General features: G+C 36.0%; 1 protein-coding gene across 1 annotated transcript in view; it reads right to left on the bottom strand.

Moving 5' to 3' along the window:
• The window catches only part of ADAMTS19 (ADAM metallopeptidase with thrombospondin type 1 motif 19), a 140,186-nt gene that overhangs the window by 50,875 nt on the left and 69,164 nt on the right, over positions 1-20,147 (bottom strand). Inside the window, exons 8-10 of the mRNA XM_029965459.1 lie at positions 15,599-15,704; positions 1,688-1,828; positions 308-458 (exon numbers count right to left, since the gene is read on the bottom strand). Coding sequence (XP_029821319.1) covers positions 308-458; positions 1,688-1,828; positions 15,599-15,704 — 398 coding nt within the window. The remainder of the gene's footprint in view (positions 1-307; positions 459-1,687; positions 1,829-15,598; positions 15,705-20,147) is intronic.

The raw sequence follows: 20,147 nt of genomic DNA, 5'->3' as shown, positions 1-20,147 counted from the left end.
ATAAATTGCAAATGTTCCATTTGCTGCAACAAGATGTTTTAGCACTGTGACGTCTTCTATATCTAAAGTACAAAGAAGGTTATCAATGGCACAATATGATAAAACATGTTTCAGGATATTTGGAGACCCAAAGCAAGCCTTACAAGACAAATCAATGAAAATGCGCATATTAACTTTGGAAAGCGAGTGTAAACTTCTTACTTCAAAGGTGCTATGCTCTCTTTCTATCGAACACACGTACAAAAGTATCTCTCACACAAAAAATTAGCTGGTAGGTGTGCTTTCTGCAGTACACACACAGTCTTACCTGCATTTCTTGGCAAAAGGAAGCAGTTGGTCCAAAAAGAATCTGACACTGTTCATCTGCAGTGTAGGTCATTCCCGGGAGCTTGGAGGGAATAATCACAGAATTGAGGCTCTGAGGATTCGTCTGTACCAGACAGTTACTGGCCTTTGACCTGGTAATGTGCAGAGATTCATATGCTGAGCAACCCTAAAGAATCTGATTGTCACACTAACTTAATCCTGTGTACAACATTAGAAATATGTGGACTTCTAAGAGCTTTTTATTCATCAGCATTGGGCTGTCGTTCACATATAAATTAACATGGCTTATTTGTTCTAAGTTAATAGTATGTGCTGCTGTTGCACATCTGCAGAAAGACAATATAATTTATCAGCTATTAAAGGTATTTCAGGAAGGCGCTGGTCAACATTTTAGTTTAAAATTCACTTAATGGATTAAGATTTTGATAGCGATTTAAACCATTTAAAAAAGTAGAAAAATTATAATGCATAGAAAAAAATCGCATAGCTTAGTTTTCACATCCAGCTGGACTTCAAATTAATAATTTCAAATTATTTATACATATATACAAACACACACACACACACACACACACACACATATAGATATATGCATTTAAAAACACATGTGTTTCCGAGCTGGTAGCCAAAAATTTAACTTTTCTTAAAAATTGAAGAAAAAAATATTTGAAAATTAGGCCTGTTAAAGCACCAAGTCATGATTCTGATTTCTGTCTAGATTCACTACAAATGTATCACACTGACTAATGTAAGCTACACTGACTATTCTATTATCCTAGAGCAGACCTTCTTAACTGCTGCAAGTAAATTGGCAACAGATAAATCTATAAACTTTATAAAGGAACAGAACTCCAAGGAACAGATACAATTTCAGAAACTCAGAGTGAAACTAAATGTTTCATTTTCTAGGTATACTATTCTCTATTAAGCATCTCGTAGTAAATTTGTATTTAAAAATTAACAAAATGTAATCATAGTGCAAGGTTTTATATTGAATGGCACAACGTAGATCAGAGAATCTGCAGAGTGTTCATGTTTCATTCACTGTCTAACACTTCAATACACAACATATTAATATACTGTAAACATATTTACATATATAAAATGTGTATATAAGTAGATAAAATTATAATCATGTGCATTAACACACAAAAATATAAAAATAAATATAATTGCTGAAAACTGATCTTAATAAATCTCTCAAATATTAGATTATGATGATTTCAAATATTTTGATGGATTATGCAGTGCCAAATCTCCCACAGAATTAAAAAATATTGAAAACTTATGATTTCAGGATATTTATTGCAGCTATTTGTAAACAACATGCAGTAAGACTTCTTTTTCTTGAATTATATACCTGAGAAATCTTTCCAAATCTTCCCTGCTGCACTGAGACCATGAAACATCCCCAAGATTCTGCCCTTTAATCCACTCCCCAGACATGATATGGACGCCATCTGCACAGGATGGGTGGTCGTTGTCGTGGTTTATCCCCATGCTGAATTTTGAAGTTATTAAAAATAAAACAGAGCACAGTAAAATAACAAGTTATTTTCAGCATGTTTGTAAGCTAAAACTCTTGCAAGAGGCTACGAAAAACTCATATATACTATGTGCAGGAAATATTTTCCGAATTTTTCCATTATATCCTTCACAGAAATACATGGAACCATGTGTAGAGGACAACTCTTCAGTGAAAGAGGAAAGTGAGGCTGCATTTATTTGATGGGAAATATGACATTTCTAATCAGTTCAATACATACACTGGACAACTTTTTGAATGTTCAGAACTGCACAGCTAATGGAAGTTTAATTAATACTACTTTCCTTTTAACAGGTAACAAAAATACTGAAAATTTACTTCTTGAGGTTAGTAAATATTTTGGTAGTGATTCTATCTTCATTCTGTAGGGAACTGGTGGGTTGAAATTTTATAGAATAGTAAAATGATTACTAGTGTAGTGTGTAATGATTTTATCTAAAGAAAAATCACCTAAATACATTTTCAAGGTCTATTTTTAGAAATAACAGTGAAGAGGAAATGAAATTGATTTTGATTTTAGAGACTTAGCATCCATATGCATCCCAGTGAATTCTCACACTAAATGCACTGCAATGAAAAATTCTACTAAATGTCTGCTTGAAGCTGCTGTTTTAACTGAAGTGAAGGCTCACTGTCACTCTTATTCACAATTGTCAAACAGAGAGGAAGAAGACAGACTTTAATAAAACTATGATTTTTAAAATTAGCTAAGTGGATACATGCTTGACTAGCATTACAAGAAAGAAATTTAATACTCTCAGCTTTTTTTGAATATTTGCAAATGAGTATGAGGCTACTCTCCAGAGCACCGGACTTAAAGTAGTGCTGGAATTTTGCAGCACAGTCTGCCCTGCAAAAAAGCAAAATTTCAGGATTAATAAAGCTCTATACCTTGTATTGATTCTTTCAGCCAAAGAGTAGCCAAATCACTTACAGACTGCAGAGACAGAATAAGTTTGCTCTTTCTGTAGAAAAACTAGATTCCATCATGCTTCTCCATATTTCACCACACCGCAGTGCCAAATGGCAAAAAAGGCCTGCCTCCCATCATTTAAAAACATCAGCTCACTTTTTTTCTGCATTCCATCCCAAAACTCCTTCATGACTAGGTCAAATTTTATATAATTTTGCAAGCTATTTTACCTTGTGCTTACTAGTGAAAGTAACTGAAATATCATGTAGGGCTTTGTGTGGCTGACAGGAGTGCTTGGTCTCATACACTGATGTGTGCACCCCAGTTTGGAGCACTAGAACAGCTGCTTCTGCAGAAACTGGATAATGTTGATAGCTGTAAACAGTATGACTGAGGTAAACAAACCTGTCTGATTTTCATCTTAGCCTCTGTCTTTTCCTGAACTGCCAGAATGGGAAAGTGCCTCTGCACTTGCCCTATATTCTTCTTGCATGCCTCATGCAGAATTTGAGATGTCTCTGTCTCCAGAGATATCTACATCTACAGAAAGTATGGAAGAAGACACAGAAAATCTAATGAGGCTTTACTTTGCTGACTGCATTAGAATTAAATTTTGCTTAGAGCTCTTTGAGTTATGTACTTCCTCAGTGCAAAAGTACTCATTTATCAGTATCATATACACACTATGATTTGAAATAAAAAAATTTAGAACATAAAGGTACATAAAATCTTGATAAAATTTATACAGAATTGATGGCTCCCACCTATACAAAGTGAAATCAACACATTTATATGTTATTTAAATCATTTATTTAAATGAAAAATTTAAAATCCCTTAGTTTCTGGTTACTATTATTTCCCATTCACTCTGAAGAGCAATTCTTGAAGCCAGATTTTGTCACAAAATATTCTGTAAAATCACCCAGAAAAGTGTGTGCTGAGCTGAACCATGATCTTCACTGTTCCAAAAAGCAATTATACTGTTGCTCTCTTCTATAGTGTGGTAATGACTGCGTATTTTTATCTGACCTAGTATCAACTACAAGGCCACATAAAAGTCAATGCGCGGTAGAACCAATTTCTGATTTCTTTGCTCACATCACATTATATGTGCGTGGTAAAAGAAGAAGCTGCACAGTCATTGCTACCTTCCTATTCAACAAGAGAGGAAGTAATGGAAGCAAGTATACCTACTTCTTTATTAACAACCAAGAATACAACAATATTTAATGCTCACAGTGGTATTAGAGTGGTATCATAGTATTACACATGATGCTACACAGCATGTAATTGCAGTTTGTAAATTCACTGCAATTACTATCCTATATTTTCTTCTATTCTGTAAAACAAATCAAAAACTTAATGAACTCTATTACCTTAAAAAATAAAAATAACTTTAAAAATATTATTATTTACAAAATTTTATCTTCCTTATTATTTTCACTGTTTTCTTTTTCGTCATAATTTTGTGTAATACTATGCTAAAATTATCAAGACTTCCTAAATTATGGACTCAGAAATTTCAAAGTTTAAAAGCTTATATGGCATTTAATAGTACAATGAATTTCAAAACAATTTATCTAATCTGAAATTTTCTGTATCTCAGTGTTACAAGGATTAATTGTGTAAGTGAAAACAGCACCACTTATTTGACTATCACAGACAGGGAGAGACAAAAGCTGCACTACTCTCTCAGTACTTGTATTGCACCTTTTCAACAAAATATTTTCTCATACTGCTATCTTTATAGAGAAAAATATATACCCCCTCAAACTTAGTAGGTTTCTATAAGTTATTTTAAAGAATTAATGCAAAAATACATATTACTGTATGTTGGTTTGTTTGGGTTTTTTTTAAATCCCAAAAATAGTAAATGCTGTATGATTTTTTATATGTGTTTAAAACATATGAAGGTTTCACAGATCATTGCATAAATGGGATAAGACACATTTCTACCAGTAAAAAAATTATTTAGCCTAAAGTGAATTGAAAGGCAATTGACCCAGCCACAGGCTTCTTTTGGAAAGAATTTACCTTCAAATGAAAATCTACTGAACAAGGAAATCTCAGTCTTCCTGTTAATAACTAGATGATCAGAAAAAGTAAAAAATAAGTATCTTTACACAATTACTATTTCTCTTTTGTGCATCATTACCTGTTCTGCATAACGTTGGCAGCTCAGGTCACTTTTTCAGTCTGAAAACAACTGTGCCAAAAGTGCAGCATGCATATTGGGATATGGACACTAACATATACTGCTTGCTGCTGTCCAGCTGACTTTGTAACTTTTGCTCAACAGCTACTTTCCCCTCTACCCAATACTTCTACCACTGTACTTCATGATGGACCCACACAAACCAGGGTCACGTCCCTTTGATTTAGGTACACAAATAATTTAAAGCTTTGCTGTGACAGATGTATTTAGCACCATCAACATGAAAATACATATTGCCCCTCGCTGAAGGTTTTTTACAGATATTATATAATACAGGGGGAAGCATTTGCTTCTGCCAAATACAACACCCATGCCACATTCTGCAAACTTCACTATTTCAAGATAGACAATTCTGTCTATCGCTTATGACTTTAATCTTACACCATATTGACATATAAAATTTCTTCAAAATGAAGAAAATATGTAATCAGGAAAAAGACTTTTAGCCATCATGTACTCAGTGAAGAGACACCAAAAAAATAAGATCATTCTGTGACTGGAACTGGAGTAAGCAAAACTATTTTTTTTTCATGTTTTTGAATCACCATATAAATTTTGAGTAAGCATAAGCAGAAAGTATGTAACAAACTTCATTCTTTTCTGTCATCTGTAATGATAAGTGTATTTTGTTGGACCACTTCCACACCACTGGGAAGTTTTGTATTATACACCCCTCTGCCCAATAAGATCCTAGGCTGATTAAATTGTAAGTATATGACTGTGGAACACAGATGTCCACTTTACATGGATGGAGGGGGATAAGAGACTACTGATTTTTAAGGAAATTACCCACTAAACCATGAAAACTGAACGACAGAATCTAAGGTGATCTCGAGGACTTTATGACTGCTTTTCTTGGGAAAATGCTATTTTTGCCACTATTTTATATTTGCTATCATTGAAGGGGTATCACACACCCTGCTTGCATCGTTGAACATCTAATACATAATTTGATCTTCATTAGAGTGGTTTAAAAAAAAAAAATAGTATTAAAAAAAAGGGAGCAACTTTATTTAAAAAAAAAAAAGGAAAATTTTTTAAAGACCAGTCACTGCACTGTGGGTTTTTTAACTGCAATAGTTTAATACAGTTACCTCAGGGACTCTTTTCCTAGTCTATCTGAAAAAGAAAAGGCAGTGATGAAAATACTGGCGTGATTCTGTTATAAATCTTGTTTGAAACAGAGAATATGAAATGCTGAAATGCAATATAAAGTGAAAGCCTCCTATTACTTTTTATTGAATCAATAAAGTAAATAGAAAGGAAAAAGGAAGGCGTTGTACCTTCCTTGTGAAGAGTAAATTTAAGAAAAACAAGTTATAAAGTAAGTACTGTGCTTTATAGATAAATTTCCCTGTGAATTTTTATTTTTTTTAACAAACAGGATAGGAAATTTCACAGATACCAAAACAATACAAAAGTAATATAAAAATCATAGAATCATAGAGTGGTTTGCATTGAAAGGGACATTGAAGATAATGAGCTCCAACTCCCTGCCATGGAGGTTGCTCAGAGCCCCATCCAGCCTGGTCTTGAGATGGGAAGCCCACAGCCTCTCTGAGCAATCTGTTCTGGTGCCTTACCACCCTCACAGTAAAGAGCTTCTTCCTTACATCTTATCTAAACCTACTCAATTTCAGTTTAAAGCCATTCCCCCATGTCATATCACTACATGCCCCTGTAAAAGGGGTACTCTTGTAGGCCCCCTTTAGATACTGCAAGGTGCTACAAGATCTCCCCAGAGCCTTCCCTTCTCCAGGCATGCCTATGTTCTATGTAGCTATCCACAAAATCCAGAGAATTACAGCCATTTTTCTGTAAAGCTGTCAACAACACAAACACATACACGGGAAAAAAGACTGCTTATACTTAGTTACACATTACAATCATTACAAAGCTCAATTTTGCAAACAGCAGCTGTGCTTTTTGAACTGTTAGGCTCCCCTGTCTACACTTCAGTTGGCTTTATTTTGAATAAAAATCTCAGTGATGACGAAAACTAGTCAAAATATTCAAAGCTCCACATCTCTGACAGTCAGGCTGCTTCTGTATCCAACTACCTGAATATATGGATATTTCTGTCCCTACAGATAGGGACGATATCCATATCTACGGGGTGGGAGGAAATTCATGTGGCCAAAGCTCAATTGGAGTTGAAGCTGGTCAGAAGCTGGGGGGACAATAAAAAGAGTTTTTTCAAATATATTAATGGCAATAGGCAGCAGAGAAATATAATTCATTACAGGATGAGGATAGTCACCTCAAAAACAGAGACAGCGACAAGGCAGAGATGTTTAATGCTTTCTTTTCCTCTGTCTTCAACATGGATGATGGATCAAGGGGGTCTCAGTGCCCTGAGCTGGAGGACCACGACTGTGAGAATGATCAACTCCCAGTCAACCCTGAAATTGTGAGGATCTGCTGCTCCAGCTGGATCCCTGCAAACCTGTGGGGCCTCAAAGAGCTGGCTGATGTCATTGCACAACCTCTCTCAATGATTTTTGAGTGGTCTTTGGAACCCAGAAAGGTCCCAGCTGACTGGAAGCTGGTGAACATTGTCACGATTTTCAGGAAGGGCAGGAAGGAGGACCCTGGAAACTACAGGCCTGTCAGTCTCACTTCAGTGCCTGGTAAAGTTATGGAGAAGATTATTGTGGGAAGTATTGAAAAACACCAGAAAGACAATGCAGTCATCAGTCACAGCCAGCACGGCTTCGTGAGAGGAAAGTCCTGCTTATCAAACTCAATTTCCTTTTATGACAAGGTAACCCACCCAGCAGACCAAGGGAAGCCAGTTGATGTAATCTTTTTGGGTTCCAGTAAAGCTTTTGATACTGTCTCTCACAGGATCCTTCTGGACCAAATGTCCAGCCCACAGCTGGATAAACACACCATGTGATGGGTGAGCAATTGGCTCACGGGTCAGGCACAGAGGGTAATAGTGACTGGGGTGACAGCAGACTGGGGACCTGTCACTAGTGGGGTTCCACAGGGCTCCATCCTCGGCCCTGTGCTCTCCAACGTCTTCATAAGTGACTTCGATGCAGGATTTGGAAGTGATACTGAACAAGTTTGCAGACAATACAAAACTGGGAGGAGCTGTTGACTCCCTCAAAGGCAGGGAGGCCCTGCAGAGAGACCAAGACAAATGAGAGAACTGGGCAATCACCAACCATAGGAGGTTCAACAAGGGGAAGTGCTGGATTCTGCACCTGGGATGGGGCAAGTCTGGATGTTCAGACAGACTGGAAAATGAGATGCTGGAAAGCAGTGCCATGGAAAGGGCCCTGGGGGTCCTGATTGATGGCAAGCTGAATTTGAGCCAGCAGTGCCCTGGCAGCCAGGAGGGCCAACCCTATCCTGGGGGCATCAGGCAAAGCCAGAGGGAGGGGATTGTCCTGCTCTGCTCTGACCTGGGGTGGCCTCACCTTAAATATTGTGTGCAGTTTGGGGCACCACAATGTAAGAAAGATATGAAGCTGTTAGAGAGTCCAAAGGAGGGCAATGAGCATGGTGAAGGGCCTTCAGAGGAAGCCCTGTGAAGAGCAGCTGAGGGCACTTGGTGTGTTCAATCTGGAGAAGAGACTGAGGGGAGATCTCACTGCAGTTACAACTTCCTTGGGAGGGGAAGAGGAGGGGCAGGCACTGATTTCTTTTCTGTGGTGACCAGTGACAGGATCCCCGGGAATGGCCTGAAATTGTGTCAGGGGAGGTTTAGGTTGGATATTAGAAAAAGGTTCTTCCCCCAGAGGGTGGTTGGGCACTGAACAGGCCCCACAGGGCAGTGGTCACAGCACCAAGCCTGACAGAGTTCAGGAAGTATTTGGATAATACTCTCAGGCACATGGTGTGTCTCTTGGGGATGGTTCTGTGCAGGGCTAAGGGTTGGACATGATGATCCTTATGGATCCCTTCCAGCTCAGCATATTCTGTGATTCTGTGAGAAACCTAGCTTTAGACCATTAGCCAAAAAGGATAGAAAAATTAAGGAAAGAAGCAAAGGGGGGAAAACGAGAGACTCTGTGGAGCTGGAAGGAGGCCACAATGACAAGCATTTTCCCTTCACCTTCTATCCAATGCTCTCATAGCCCATGGGGATTTTTGGGAGAGAGAAGGATGCAAGTAGATTATTTGGGAATAGGTTACCAGCACAGCCTCCATCAACACAACAGTCCTGCAGCAGCTTCTCTCTTTTCCAGTAGTCAATGCCATGGGAATGCCTGACATTGTAGGACCACAAGATAACCTGTGTGAAGATGCTGGGAAGCAAAAGGCCCTGAGACTAAGGGACCCTAGAGTGATATTATGGCTACTACTGAATAAAGTGTAATTATCAATAAATGGAGTAACTACCCTAACATGTCAGATCAATATATATACCCTTGGTTAAGTAACCTGCACTTTGCAAACATATTTTAAGTCATTAATTATTTTAACAAATCAGATTGGCTTAATACATGACATCATGGTATCTCTCTTATGCAGATCTACTTTAAGAGAAATGCTATGCATGGCATATAAAAGACAGATATACCTAGAGATTCATTTATACTTTCTAGAAATTTAGTCATTTGTTTTTTATGCTTATAACCCTGAAGGGATTTTTCTCACAATAGAATGTTCCAGTGCTTGGAATGATAGGGTCCAAAAATTTTGCTAGCCTGTCTCCTTCATGCTAGCATATGAATTATACAAAAACCAAGAAAAATATCAACAATTTTAAGAGGATGTATTTGAATTTGAAAGCATTTATCTCTCTGTACAGCAACTACAGAAGAGCATAACCTGAAAAAAGAGAGAAAAAGAAAGAGCCTTTGTGGGTGGGAAGAAATCAAATTTCCCAGCCTCCTAGACCAACAAATTCAGACATGCTATTGGTTCTTAAGTTTATAATTACAAAGAAATGAATTAGTCAGTGTTACTGAGGGAAAAAAAAAGTCTGAGGCTTAAAAATTCTATTATTTTAGAAGAGAAGGCCTGAAGCTGGGCAAAAAATAATTAAAACCACTAATAAAATAAAATCTAGTCACATTGAAGCTAAAAATTTTCTATTTTCACTCTTTTGCTCAAATCAAAAATATGAGGAAAAGGCTGCAGGACTAACTTGGGAAACACATTATTCCATTTAAGGCATTTGCAAAGGAATAGCACTTGTACCAAAACATTTCTGAAATTCAAGAACTACAAAAAAACACCTTCAGTTTGGTTTTTTTTTTTCAAACCTAGTCTTAAACTTACTACATCTGCAGTTATTCCTGCAGAAAACAGCTTTTCAACTTCAAAAATTGCTTACCTCATAATTTCATACTGTGGTCTACTGTCCTGAGATCATATATTAGTTCATTAATGGTTCAATTCTAAATCAATTAAAAAGTTCTCAGCATTCATAAAACTTGATTTGGTTGCCTTCTCAGATCAGAAAACTGCACTCAGTTACAGGGCATTTTTCTTCCTTTGTGGTAAACCAGCATTTAACTGTCACTCCTTTTCTTTCTGATTTATTCTTAAAAAAACTTAACAACAACAACAAAAAAACCCCTCATCCTACATTCTGAAATGTAAAATAAATGTCATTAAATTATTCAAATAAGAACAGTACAGTCTGCTGCATGGATAGAAGTTACCTAACTCATGTAAGGAGACAAAGGCCCTAATTTCAGCAGTATGATTCAAATCATGGCTTGTTCATCTGAAGTCCGTTTTCAGGAATGAAAACTGTAGCCAGTCAACACAGATACCAACAATCACAGTTCTAATGTGGATAGGTTTCAAAAGCAAGCCACGCTTATCATGAGTCAGTAGGAATTACAAACTCTGCCTTTGAAGTCTGTCCCAGAAAAGGGGAAGGCACATGGAAGGGGAGGGACTCTTTCGTCTTTCATAAAAAAGGCTGCTGCCACTGGCCAAGTACTCAAAGAGTTTTCTTCTATTTGTTTTTCCAATTAAGTCTCCAAATCCCTGTCCTGGTGAAGCCAACCTCTGAGAAGCTCCTGGACTGAGAGGTAAGACACTCAAAATTCTTGGTTTACCCCCCAGATAGGTATTTATGGAAGAGAAAAACAGTGCACTAACCTGTAAAACCTCTCTACACTTCTTTCTTAAGATAGCAAAGTAATTAAAATGTAAACAGTGGGTGGTCTGTCTGCATATCCACCCAGTTATGAAGTAAGGTCTCATTCATTGATAGCCAAACAATAAGGGATCAAAATAAACCCTAAATAAATACTTTGAATTAACATCTGAGACAAAATGTCATGTGTCAAATGCTTTAATGTTCTTTACTAAAATGAATGTTATTGTTCACAGTTTTATCAGTAGAAGTGACTACTACTGTTCCTGAAATTTCTAATTATATTGGGTGATTTTCAAGACGTAAGAAGATCTTCTACCACATCAAATTAATATCTTTACATTCTATGTGCTAATCTTGTTCCTCATCTAAACACAAGTTCAACTGTATAATTCTACTTTAATCTTATAAATATCCACACAGCTCTTCTTTCAGCTACTTTAATGATATTTCTTACTCCACACTAGTATCCCATTCACGAAGACTGGTAGACCCTTGCTTTTATTACTCTTGTTGATTTTATCGTATTCTGCAATCATATTTTGCACTGTGATAAGAAAAATGCATAGAGCAACTGACTCTCCATTAGCATTTCCTTATCTCCCATTCAAAACTATCTTGAAGTTCTACTAAATTTCATACGACTGTTTTAAATTGTCACAAAGATTATATGCTGTTTACTTAAAAACAACTAAGTAGGTGATTCAGAAATTTCACAGACTCCCTGTTTGGAACTACAAAATACCCGGTAGAATATCCTGAATTTTAATAGCAGGTACATTTCATATTTCATAAAATGCTTACCAGGAAAAGAATGAGGATGTGTATAAAATTGATTCTGAGAAATTCCACCACTGTCTCTCTCCACTAGCTGACATGACTTTTTAAGTCCATTTCCACACATCAGAAGGAGCCATATCCCACAGAAAGCCATCATGTAAGTAAAATGACAGTGTGCTACTTGATAACCATAATAACAGCATTCTCACTCTTCTCTCTGTTCTCCACATGGAGACAATGTCTTTTAATTCATTGTTGTTAATTTTATTCTGTAATATGACCTCATTATACAATTACCTAATAGCTTATTAAATTTAATAAATAGGATTTTTTTAATAGGACCATGTTATAGTTTCTAATCTCTGATTTCAGAGATGGAGCTCAAAAATCAACTGTTGATGTACAACGTTAATTTCTCAGTGTCAATAAAGTATCATCTGCTTTCAGATACACATGGATAGAACAAAGACATTTCATATTGCAAAGTAAGGTTTAGTTTGCCGTTGTATTTAATCATGAGTACTTCTGCTTTAATTGGAAAAACTAAAAATTCAACAACACAACACTTAAGAAGCATCCATGTATCAGAAGTATTCAATATAATGATCTCTTCTCCCAGGCAGCTAGTGACAGGACAAGAGGACATAGCCTTAAGCTGTTCCAGGGGAGATTCAGGTTGGACATCAGGAAGAAGTTTTTCACTGAAAGTCTGGTTAAGCATCGGAATTTTTATATTAATCAATACAATGGCAACTGGGAATGTATTTGGTTTTGCTCTCTGGCTGATCAATGAAAATCTATATTGCAGAAGTTTTGAGTCTATTTGAATGACAATTAATGGGCAAGAATAATATTTGCTGTACCTAAAGAGAAAATAAAAAGTTTTTTTTCTTTATATTTTGAGAAGTAAAGTCTTTGAGAGAGTTTTTGCTTTCTCTCTGTTGTTGAACTGGACTCTTTCCATAAGAGCAACTAGAATGATTAAAGACATTACACACACACAAAAAAGTAGGTAATAGTTAAATGACTTTAAGATTCAAAAAGAATTTGTGAAAATTGTCTAGAAAAGATGATGTGTTGAAAGAAGAAAAGATTTATGGCTGATCTTTATCATGATCATTTAACCTGCATTTCTGAGACTGTTAAGAATGAGCAAGACAAATCTCTATGAGAAATACTCAAGATACATTTGAGTCTACTGAGGTCCTTTTCAATAGGATCTCCATTTAAATGTTTGTCCTCCAGTATTTTTATGTTGTCTCTCTGCAAAGGGTCAAGTATTTCTAGCGTTTCCTTTGCCGTTGCCAGGGATGACCTGGCAGACAGAGACATGCAGAAAAAACAAATGTCTCTAAAACATCACCTTATGCTCTTTGGTGCAAGACCACTGTACCTCAGATTGCAACAGATTGCAACAGCTGAGGACTCTGATTCCATAATGAAGCAAGGATCAAGCTGAATGCCTCTGTGTCTCTTGCAGTGGAGGCTGTCTTTCTTTCACTTTTGAGGTAGTCCCCCTTTTTTCAATGTGGTTTGTTACTAGACTGGATGAGGTTGAATTTCTTGAGGAAATGTGCGGTTCAAACGACACCTTGTCTCTTCTTATGACACAAGATTTCATTTATTCTTTATTTCCACTGTTCTAAAATGCCTATTACAGAACCTGCGGAGAATTGTGAGGATGTCTCTAAGGACACCCAAATGCCATTATTACTGTAAGAAAATGATGGTTGGGATACTATAAGAATTTATTTTTTCCTAATTTATTTGAATTAATATGAAGTGATTTGAAAGTTCTGATATTTCATGGTGTGGCCTTTTCACATTTTTTTCCCCAGGATTCATATATCAGCAATTTAGATTTTATGCCCCTGTAGGAAGACCATGAGAAATCCATTCTCTGTTGTAGTTCAAAAGCAATGAAAAGCCATGAAGATATTTCAAGTTCACAAACAAATGCAACAAGGGTTAAAGAGCCTGGCCTATGCAGCAGTCTTGGAAGAACTGCTGGCAGCAATAGTGAGCTTCTCTGTCTATCTTGTTCCACATACTGCTTGACATCTAGCAGACCTTAGGATGTCAAAGATAGGTTTGACTTGTTTGCTGCAAGACAAAAACTTTATAACTATATGAACATTATGAGATCAGTATCCTGTGTTCTCAAATTTGCCATTCCACAACCAACACACCACCCATAATTTTCCAAGAATTTTATATACCACCATTTCTCAGGAAGAATAAGGTGTTACATGCCTTGTCGATCAAGATGTCTCTTTATTCAAACCTGGTAATTCTACTGCCAAGGTTTTTATTCTTTAAGCACATTTTTACTGTGCTGGGCATAAAATAGCACTTATATCTGTTATTATCATACCTGTCTCAAACTATTTGTTAATTAACTCAATCAGTGAACTTGTCTGTAGATCATATTCAATTATTGTTTCTTTCCCCTTATTTTTGGTCATAAGAACAAGTGTACAGAAAATAAGTCTTCCCCTATCCATTCCCACTTCCAAAACCAGCAAACACTACTGTGAAAAATAGAAATAGAATGGCACGTGGCTACAAAATACAAATAAATTTTCCTTTTGAAGGCTTTCCTTTACTGTAACTTTCACTCAAACAGGCTCGCTTATATTAACCTGGAGTTGGTTTTTGCAGTTACAAAAATGAGAGAAAAAAAAAAAGAAAAAACAGAAAAGAACAATTTCATGCAGCAATTTATACTTGTGACAATTTTCATAAAATTGCTTCATATTTACTTAAATTGCATCCAGAAAAAATTTTCAATAGAAATATTTTAGGTTCCAATTTTTTCCATGCTTCAACATTAGATGGATGCTACGATCTCCATTCTCAGACAGCTTTGACCAAATTTAAACCAAATCACTTTTAGTTCAAAGTGTTTGTCCTCAGATACCTAACCACAACACTCAGAGGTACAAAGGATTTAGTAAAACATCCCTCTCTGTTGTCACTCTGAAGCTGGTACTCTAACATGAATACACAGATGGCTGGAGCAGACACTGCAGGCAAAAATGACAGATTAATACATACCTCTCTTTTACTTTATTTCATTTAAAAATAAGACTTTTCCTATTTCGTTTTCTTTACAAGTACTGAAGCCAAGAATCAAATTCAACTTTTATTAGAAAATTTTATTTGTGCAAAATGAGAACTTTTCACTCTTGGTTCAAAAGATTTGCCATTGAATGAGTAAAAACATCCAACCCAATTGTGAAGGACAGTTACCTTCACCTTCGTTTTGCCAACCTTTTCTACTACAAGGAAGAAAACCAATAGTAATGTTTTAATGGTCAATGACTACTATACACTTTAATGAGATCTATCCTGAGAAAGCCAGATTAAGTAAGGGCTCTTCCAACTCATGATCTCATCAAAATGTCTGTTGGCAACAGCAGTTAGAGCTGGATCTGATACACAATATCACAATCTGAAAAGAAAAGACATCTAAGGGGCACCTGTTTGTCCTCTAGACAATGTCAGTCTTTCCAGTTAATCTATTTATTTTGCAGCTTTAAACATTTCTGGTTCACTTTAAACTGTAGATATTTTCTTAACTTATATACCGTATATCAATACAAGTTGTTATTAGTAGAAACACTGTCTTCCAAATTATTCCTTCCTAATAGAAAAAAGGAAAAACTGAAGCACACAATCAGAGTAGTCAAATCATAGCAGTATTGCATGCAAGTGGATAGTAGGCTTTGTTGTCCACATACTTACTTATGACCCATTTCATGGGCAATTGTAAAAGCGAGATTCAGACCATTGTCCTCTGCAATTATACATTTTCGTTTTTCACTGCACATTCCACTCAGATATGCTATACCTAGGAAACACAATCACCACATTCAATTATTTTGTTATTACTAACTGTATATATTATGGCATAATTGACCCCAAACACGACTGAAAACTTATTGTGGTCAGAGCCATCCAAATATATAAACAGACATCAGATAAAGGTTTACTTACTTGAACAATTGACTTTAGCACAAAATTGTATCAAAGATAGCAAATAAATTATATTCAGTGGTAGTATTACCTCACAGTAATGATTACATAGACTGCCATGTAAGAAAATGCATTCTTTAAAAGCATTTCTAGGTACCTTAATGAGATGTGATAGAACACATGCATGATTATTAATACTGTTGTAAATGCAAATAGATGCCTGCAACAATAAGTCACAAGTCTGAACCAGTATTTTCTCTGACAGACTCAGAAGAAATGAGGGCAAAGCACAGAGCTATGCCCCTACATTTATCACTGTTAAGTACTGATAAAGAGTTCAGCATGTTAATGATTTTAAAAATGTAGAGTCAGATTTCATAGAAGAGTTCATAGGAGACTGCAGCCTGACAAACACATTCATTGTAGAGGCTATAATGCCTCTACTATATAATACCTTAGTTTGGGGGGTTTTGTGTTTTGTTTTGTTTTTTTAAGAAGCTCTAAGTGTAAGGTTTTGAATTCGAGTTCAATTCAACTTCTAAAAAGCAGAATGTCTGTAACTGTAAAAGCTTGAGAAACAGGCAGTTTAATTTGTGTAATGGCAAATTTTTTCAGAGCACAAATGCATTTATTGGTGACCTATCGTCATCAGTCATTTGAAAATTCAGAGTAAGCAATCAAAACGCTGTTTCAAGTCTTTGGCCCTCTTCCTTTCAATGGAATGATTCCCTGTGGCTCAACATGTTTGCTGGATGCTTGCATGTAAAGGTCAAAGTTGAAATGCTTGACAGTATTTGAAATTTAGTCATAATTATCATTCTGAGTTAAAAAGATAAAAGTCATTCTTCTCAACAGTCCAAGTGTTTGTCAGTCTGTGAGCACAACGCCTCACCCACAACATTAAATTCAAGTAGTAACCCCATCACTATTCTGGCAGGGTCACTCTCAACAGAACTGGCTGAAAGCTGTGGGACACAGAACTTTAGACAAAAAGTGTTGTTTAGGACTGAACAAAACACTCATAAAATGAATAAGGCAAAATATTTCAAATTTTACTCTTTGTTTCCAAAAAAGGAAGAAAAATTGAGTGGGGATAATAGTCAGCTGGGATACAAAAAAAAGGCTGGTCAGTTGGTGGCAAGCAATTGTTTTCAGCTGCATTACTTGTCTTTTTTGGCTTTCATTTATCTCTCCCTGTTATTTTCCTTTTCATTATTATCATTATTAGTATTATTTTTATTTCAATTAGGAGACTGTTTTTATCCGAACCCATGAGTTTCCTCACTTTTGCCCTTGCAATTCTTTCCTCCAATTCCACTGTGCAAGGAGAGGGCAGGCAGCTGTGTGGTGTTTTGTTGTCAGCTGGGGTTCAATCATGACACTTACTGATGATGGCCATTCGCAGTTGGATAAAATTTTCTTGCTGGGATCTACAGAAAGAGAATTCCCAAACCTCTATCTGCCTGTTGATTCTCAGTTCTATCTGAAAACTACTATACTCTTTAGTCTTTTAGAAGGAAAAGGGGTCCTCTAATATTAAATTAGATTTCTAATTCTAGAAATGCCCAAAAGCATCAAAAGTAATTAATGCTTTATGACTTTTCCCTTATTAAACAAAGCCAAGCTCGTATGTGCAAGCCACACTTAACAGCAGCTACTGGATGTAAATCAGCCAGTAAATCAGGAAATAGCTGTTAACTCATTTCACATCTTGTCCTTTCACATGTAGTGAAAAAGAAACTGACTCCAGTAAGCAGCTGCTCTTGCTTAGTAGTCTATGAATTAGGTAAGAGAAGGAATTTCTTCTTCAAACATATTTATAATCACTGCAGCTTCCTGTGGCTTATTAGCACAGCTCAAACCGCTCCAAGGTTAAATCCACATGAAAAAAACCAAAACCAACCCCAAAACAAAAGCAATGAACAATTCCTCCCTTGTTAAGGTATTCCTCGTGAACCCTGTAACACACTGCTTCAAATAAAACACTTGGTATCTGAAAAGTCTTGGACAGAAAGCAGTAACATCATTTCACTGACAAATTAAGGAAGGATCCTATTATTTAACTATAAAGAAAGCTGTTTTGAAACAAACAAACAAACAAAAAAAACCCCAAACCTGGATTGAATACATGTCAAATGTAAAATATTCAAACTACTTCCCTCTGTGAATAACTGTTTCTCAAGTTAATTCAGAAGAAAATACATGCCACATAAATTTAGAGAGTAAAGCTTTACCATTGTGTCTTAGAAGAATCACATAAGGGACTACATTTTCTTATCAAACATGTAAATATTCAAATGAAATACAGGCTGTTTCGGGAAAGTGCAACTTTTCCCAGTCATAGCAGTGGTTTCTTACTACTGCCATTACTGCTACCTGTAGACATCGTCATTTCATTCTACATACTATGTTAATTTTCTGGTTTATCAATGAACATCCTCATCAAATCACCAAACTCTTTATTCTTTGAAAGTAGGCACACCTTTACAACTTCTCTGTTAAAAAGCAGTAGTTCAGCTGACAGGGATGTTACACAAAATACATCACCAACTAAAGTATCCAAGCAAGTCTGTCAGCTTTACCTGTAACACGCAGGTATGACTTGAATATGTCTGGATGTGTAATAGTGCATTCTAAAAGGCTATAGAATGGTTATCGTTTTTCTTTTTGCAGTGATCTAATGAAATGGAGTTAATATTCCAAAAATTTGAATCACACAAATTAATTACCTAGGCAATTTAAATTTCTTTTCCTCTGAACTTCCTTGGTTTCACAACTCATTCAATGTTGGTTTGCCATGCTATTACTATGTGCTTGTTCTGAATCCCAGACCTCATACCTGCTCCAAAATCTACTTGCTAATTTTAGATGCTGTTAAAACAAAAGAGACCCTTCCACATGCCACCAGTTTAATCTGGATATCACCTGGATATCACCTCTACGCATTCCTGGGCTATTTCACAGCTCTTCTGTATTGGGAACAGTAATGTTCTGCCCAACATAATTTGTTTTTTCTAGATTATAAGGGAATAATGACCATAAAAATTACAGAAAAAAGTTCCTGTAACATATTCTGTGATGAAGAGGGATAGGTGATCACCCAGATATCCCTTGTACTACTGATAAAGACCAGAGTCTACCTGAATTTCCAGTCTGTATGAAATAAAAATTTAATAAAAAACAGATATGCATGTTCTGTTTCCAACACTTGAAAAGAGAAGCTGAAAGAACCAAAAAGTGCATAGATTTGTTCAGCAAAGCTCACGAAAAAAACAATCCATTTTAGAGCATTTTTTAATGAAGAGTTATGTTATAATCTCAGGAATCTAGGGATAGCATACTCCTTGCTGTTCTATCTATCCATCAAAGAATAAAAATTGTCGAATTTGATCAAGACAAAAACCAGTAAAACTGCCCAGATTCCCAGCATCCACTGCACTTCCTGTTGTCTAGGTAAAATAATGAAGCACACTCTATTACTGTTGAATGCACATTAAATATAATTTCAAGAATATTGAAAATGCTCATGAACTTCAAGAATGATGGATCTATTTTTATTAAATTATTATTCTGCATACAACTGATAATGTTTAAACACATACCACGAATAAAAATGATATTTATGTACGTAATTTTCTTCTGAGGTTTCTACACCAAGTTTCATAAAAAACAGTACAAACCACTAATGAAATACAGATAATCCTGAAATGGATAGAAAACATGCAGAGAAACTCGTGATGATTTGAATCATAAAGTTTCAAAAATAATCTCAGCCTTCAGAAGGTATCATGCAGTGACACACTCCTGATAGCATGACCTTAATTTGAATTATTGATGTCACACAGAATTAGCAAGCCACTGCACTAGAAACATAATTTAATGTCCTAATACATCTGGCTTTTGATTCAAGCATAAGTATTTTTCAAGTAAAAAGTACCTTAAAAATGTATTTAAAAGAACTGGTAAATCAGTGAGCCAGTGAGCATAAAGGACAGTATTTAACTGCACTTGATTACTAATCTAACAAATTACTTTTTAGCAGACCAGATGCTTTTCTTAAGAAGCAGGAGAAAAAAGTTTTCCAATGAGCTGACACTTAAAAGTCTAATTAGCACAAGCTGTTCTGAGGAGAGTCACAGATGACTTCCAGGAAAAACAAGTCTTGTCAGTTGTCAGTGAATGAGCAACTCTTAAACGTGGCAGTAATCAAAACAAGACAGTTAACAAACAGGAATCTCAAATGCAAAAAAAAAAAGCCTGGGATAATTTTTTTTCTTAAGTGAAAGATATCGACAGTGAGAATAAATATATCTACACA

The sequence above is a fragment of the Manacus vitellinus genome, unplaced genomic scaffold (assembly GCF_001715985.3).
Source record: "Manacus vitellinus isolate BGI_N305 unplaced genomic scaffold, ASM171598v3 scaffold_9_pilon, whole genome shotgun sequence".
Lineage (NCBI taxonomy): Eukaryota > Metazoa > Chordata > Aves > Passeriformes > Pipridae > Manacus > Manacus vitellinus.
The sequence above is the reverse complement of the archived record's forward strand: the minus strand, read 5'-3'. Positions and strand labels throughout refer to the sequence as shown.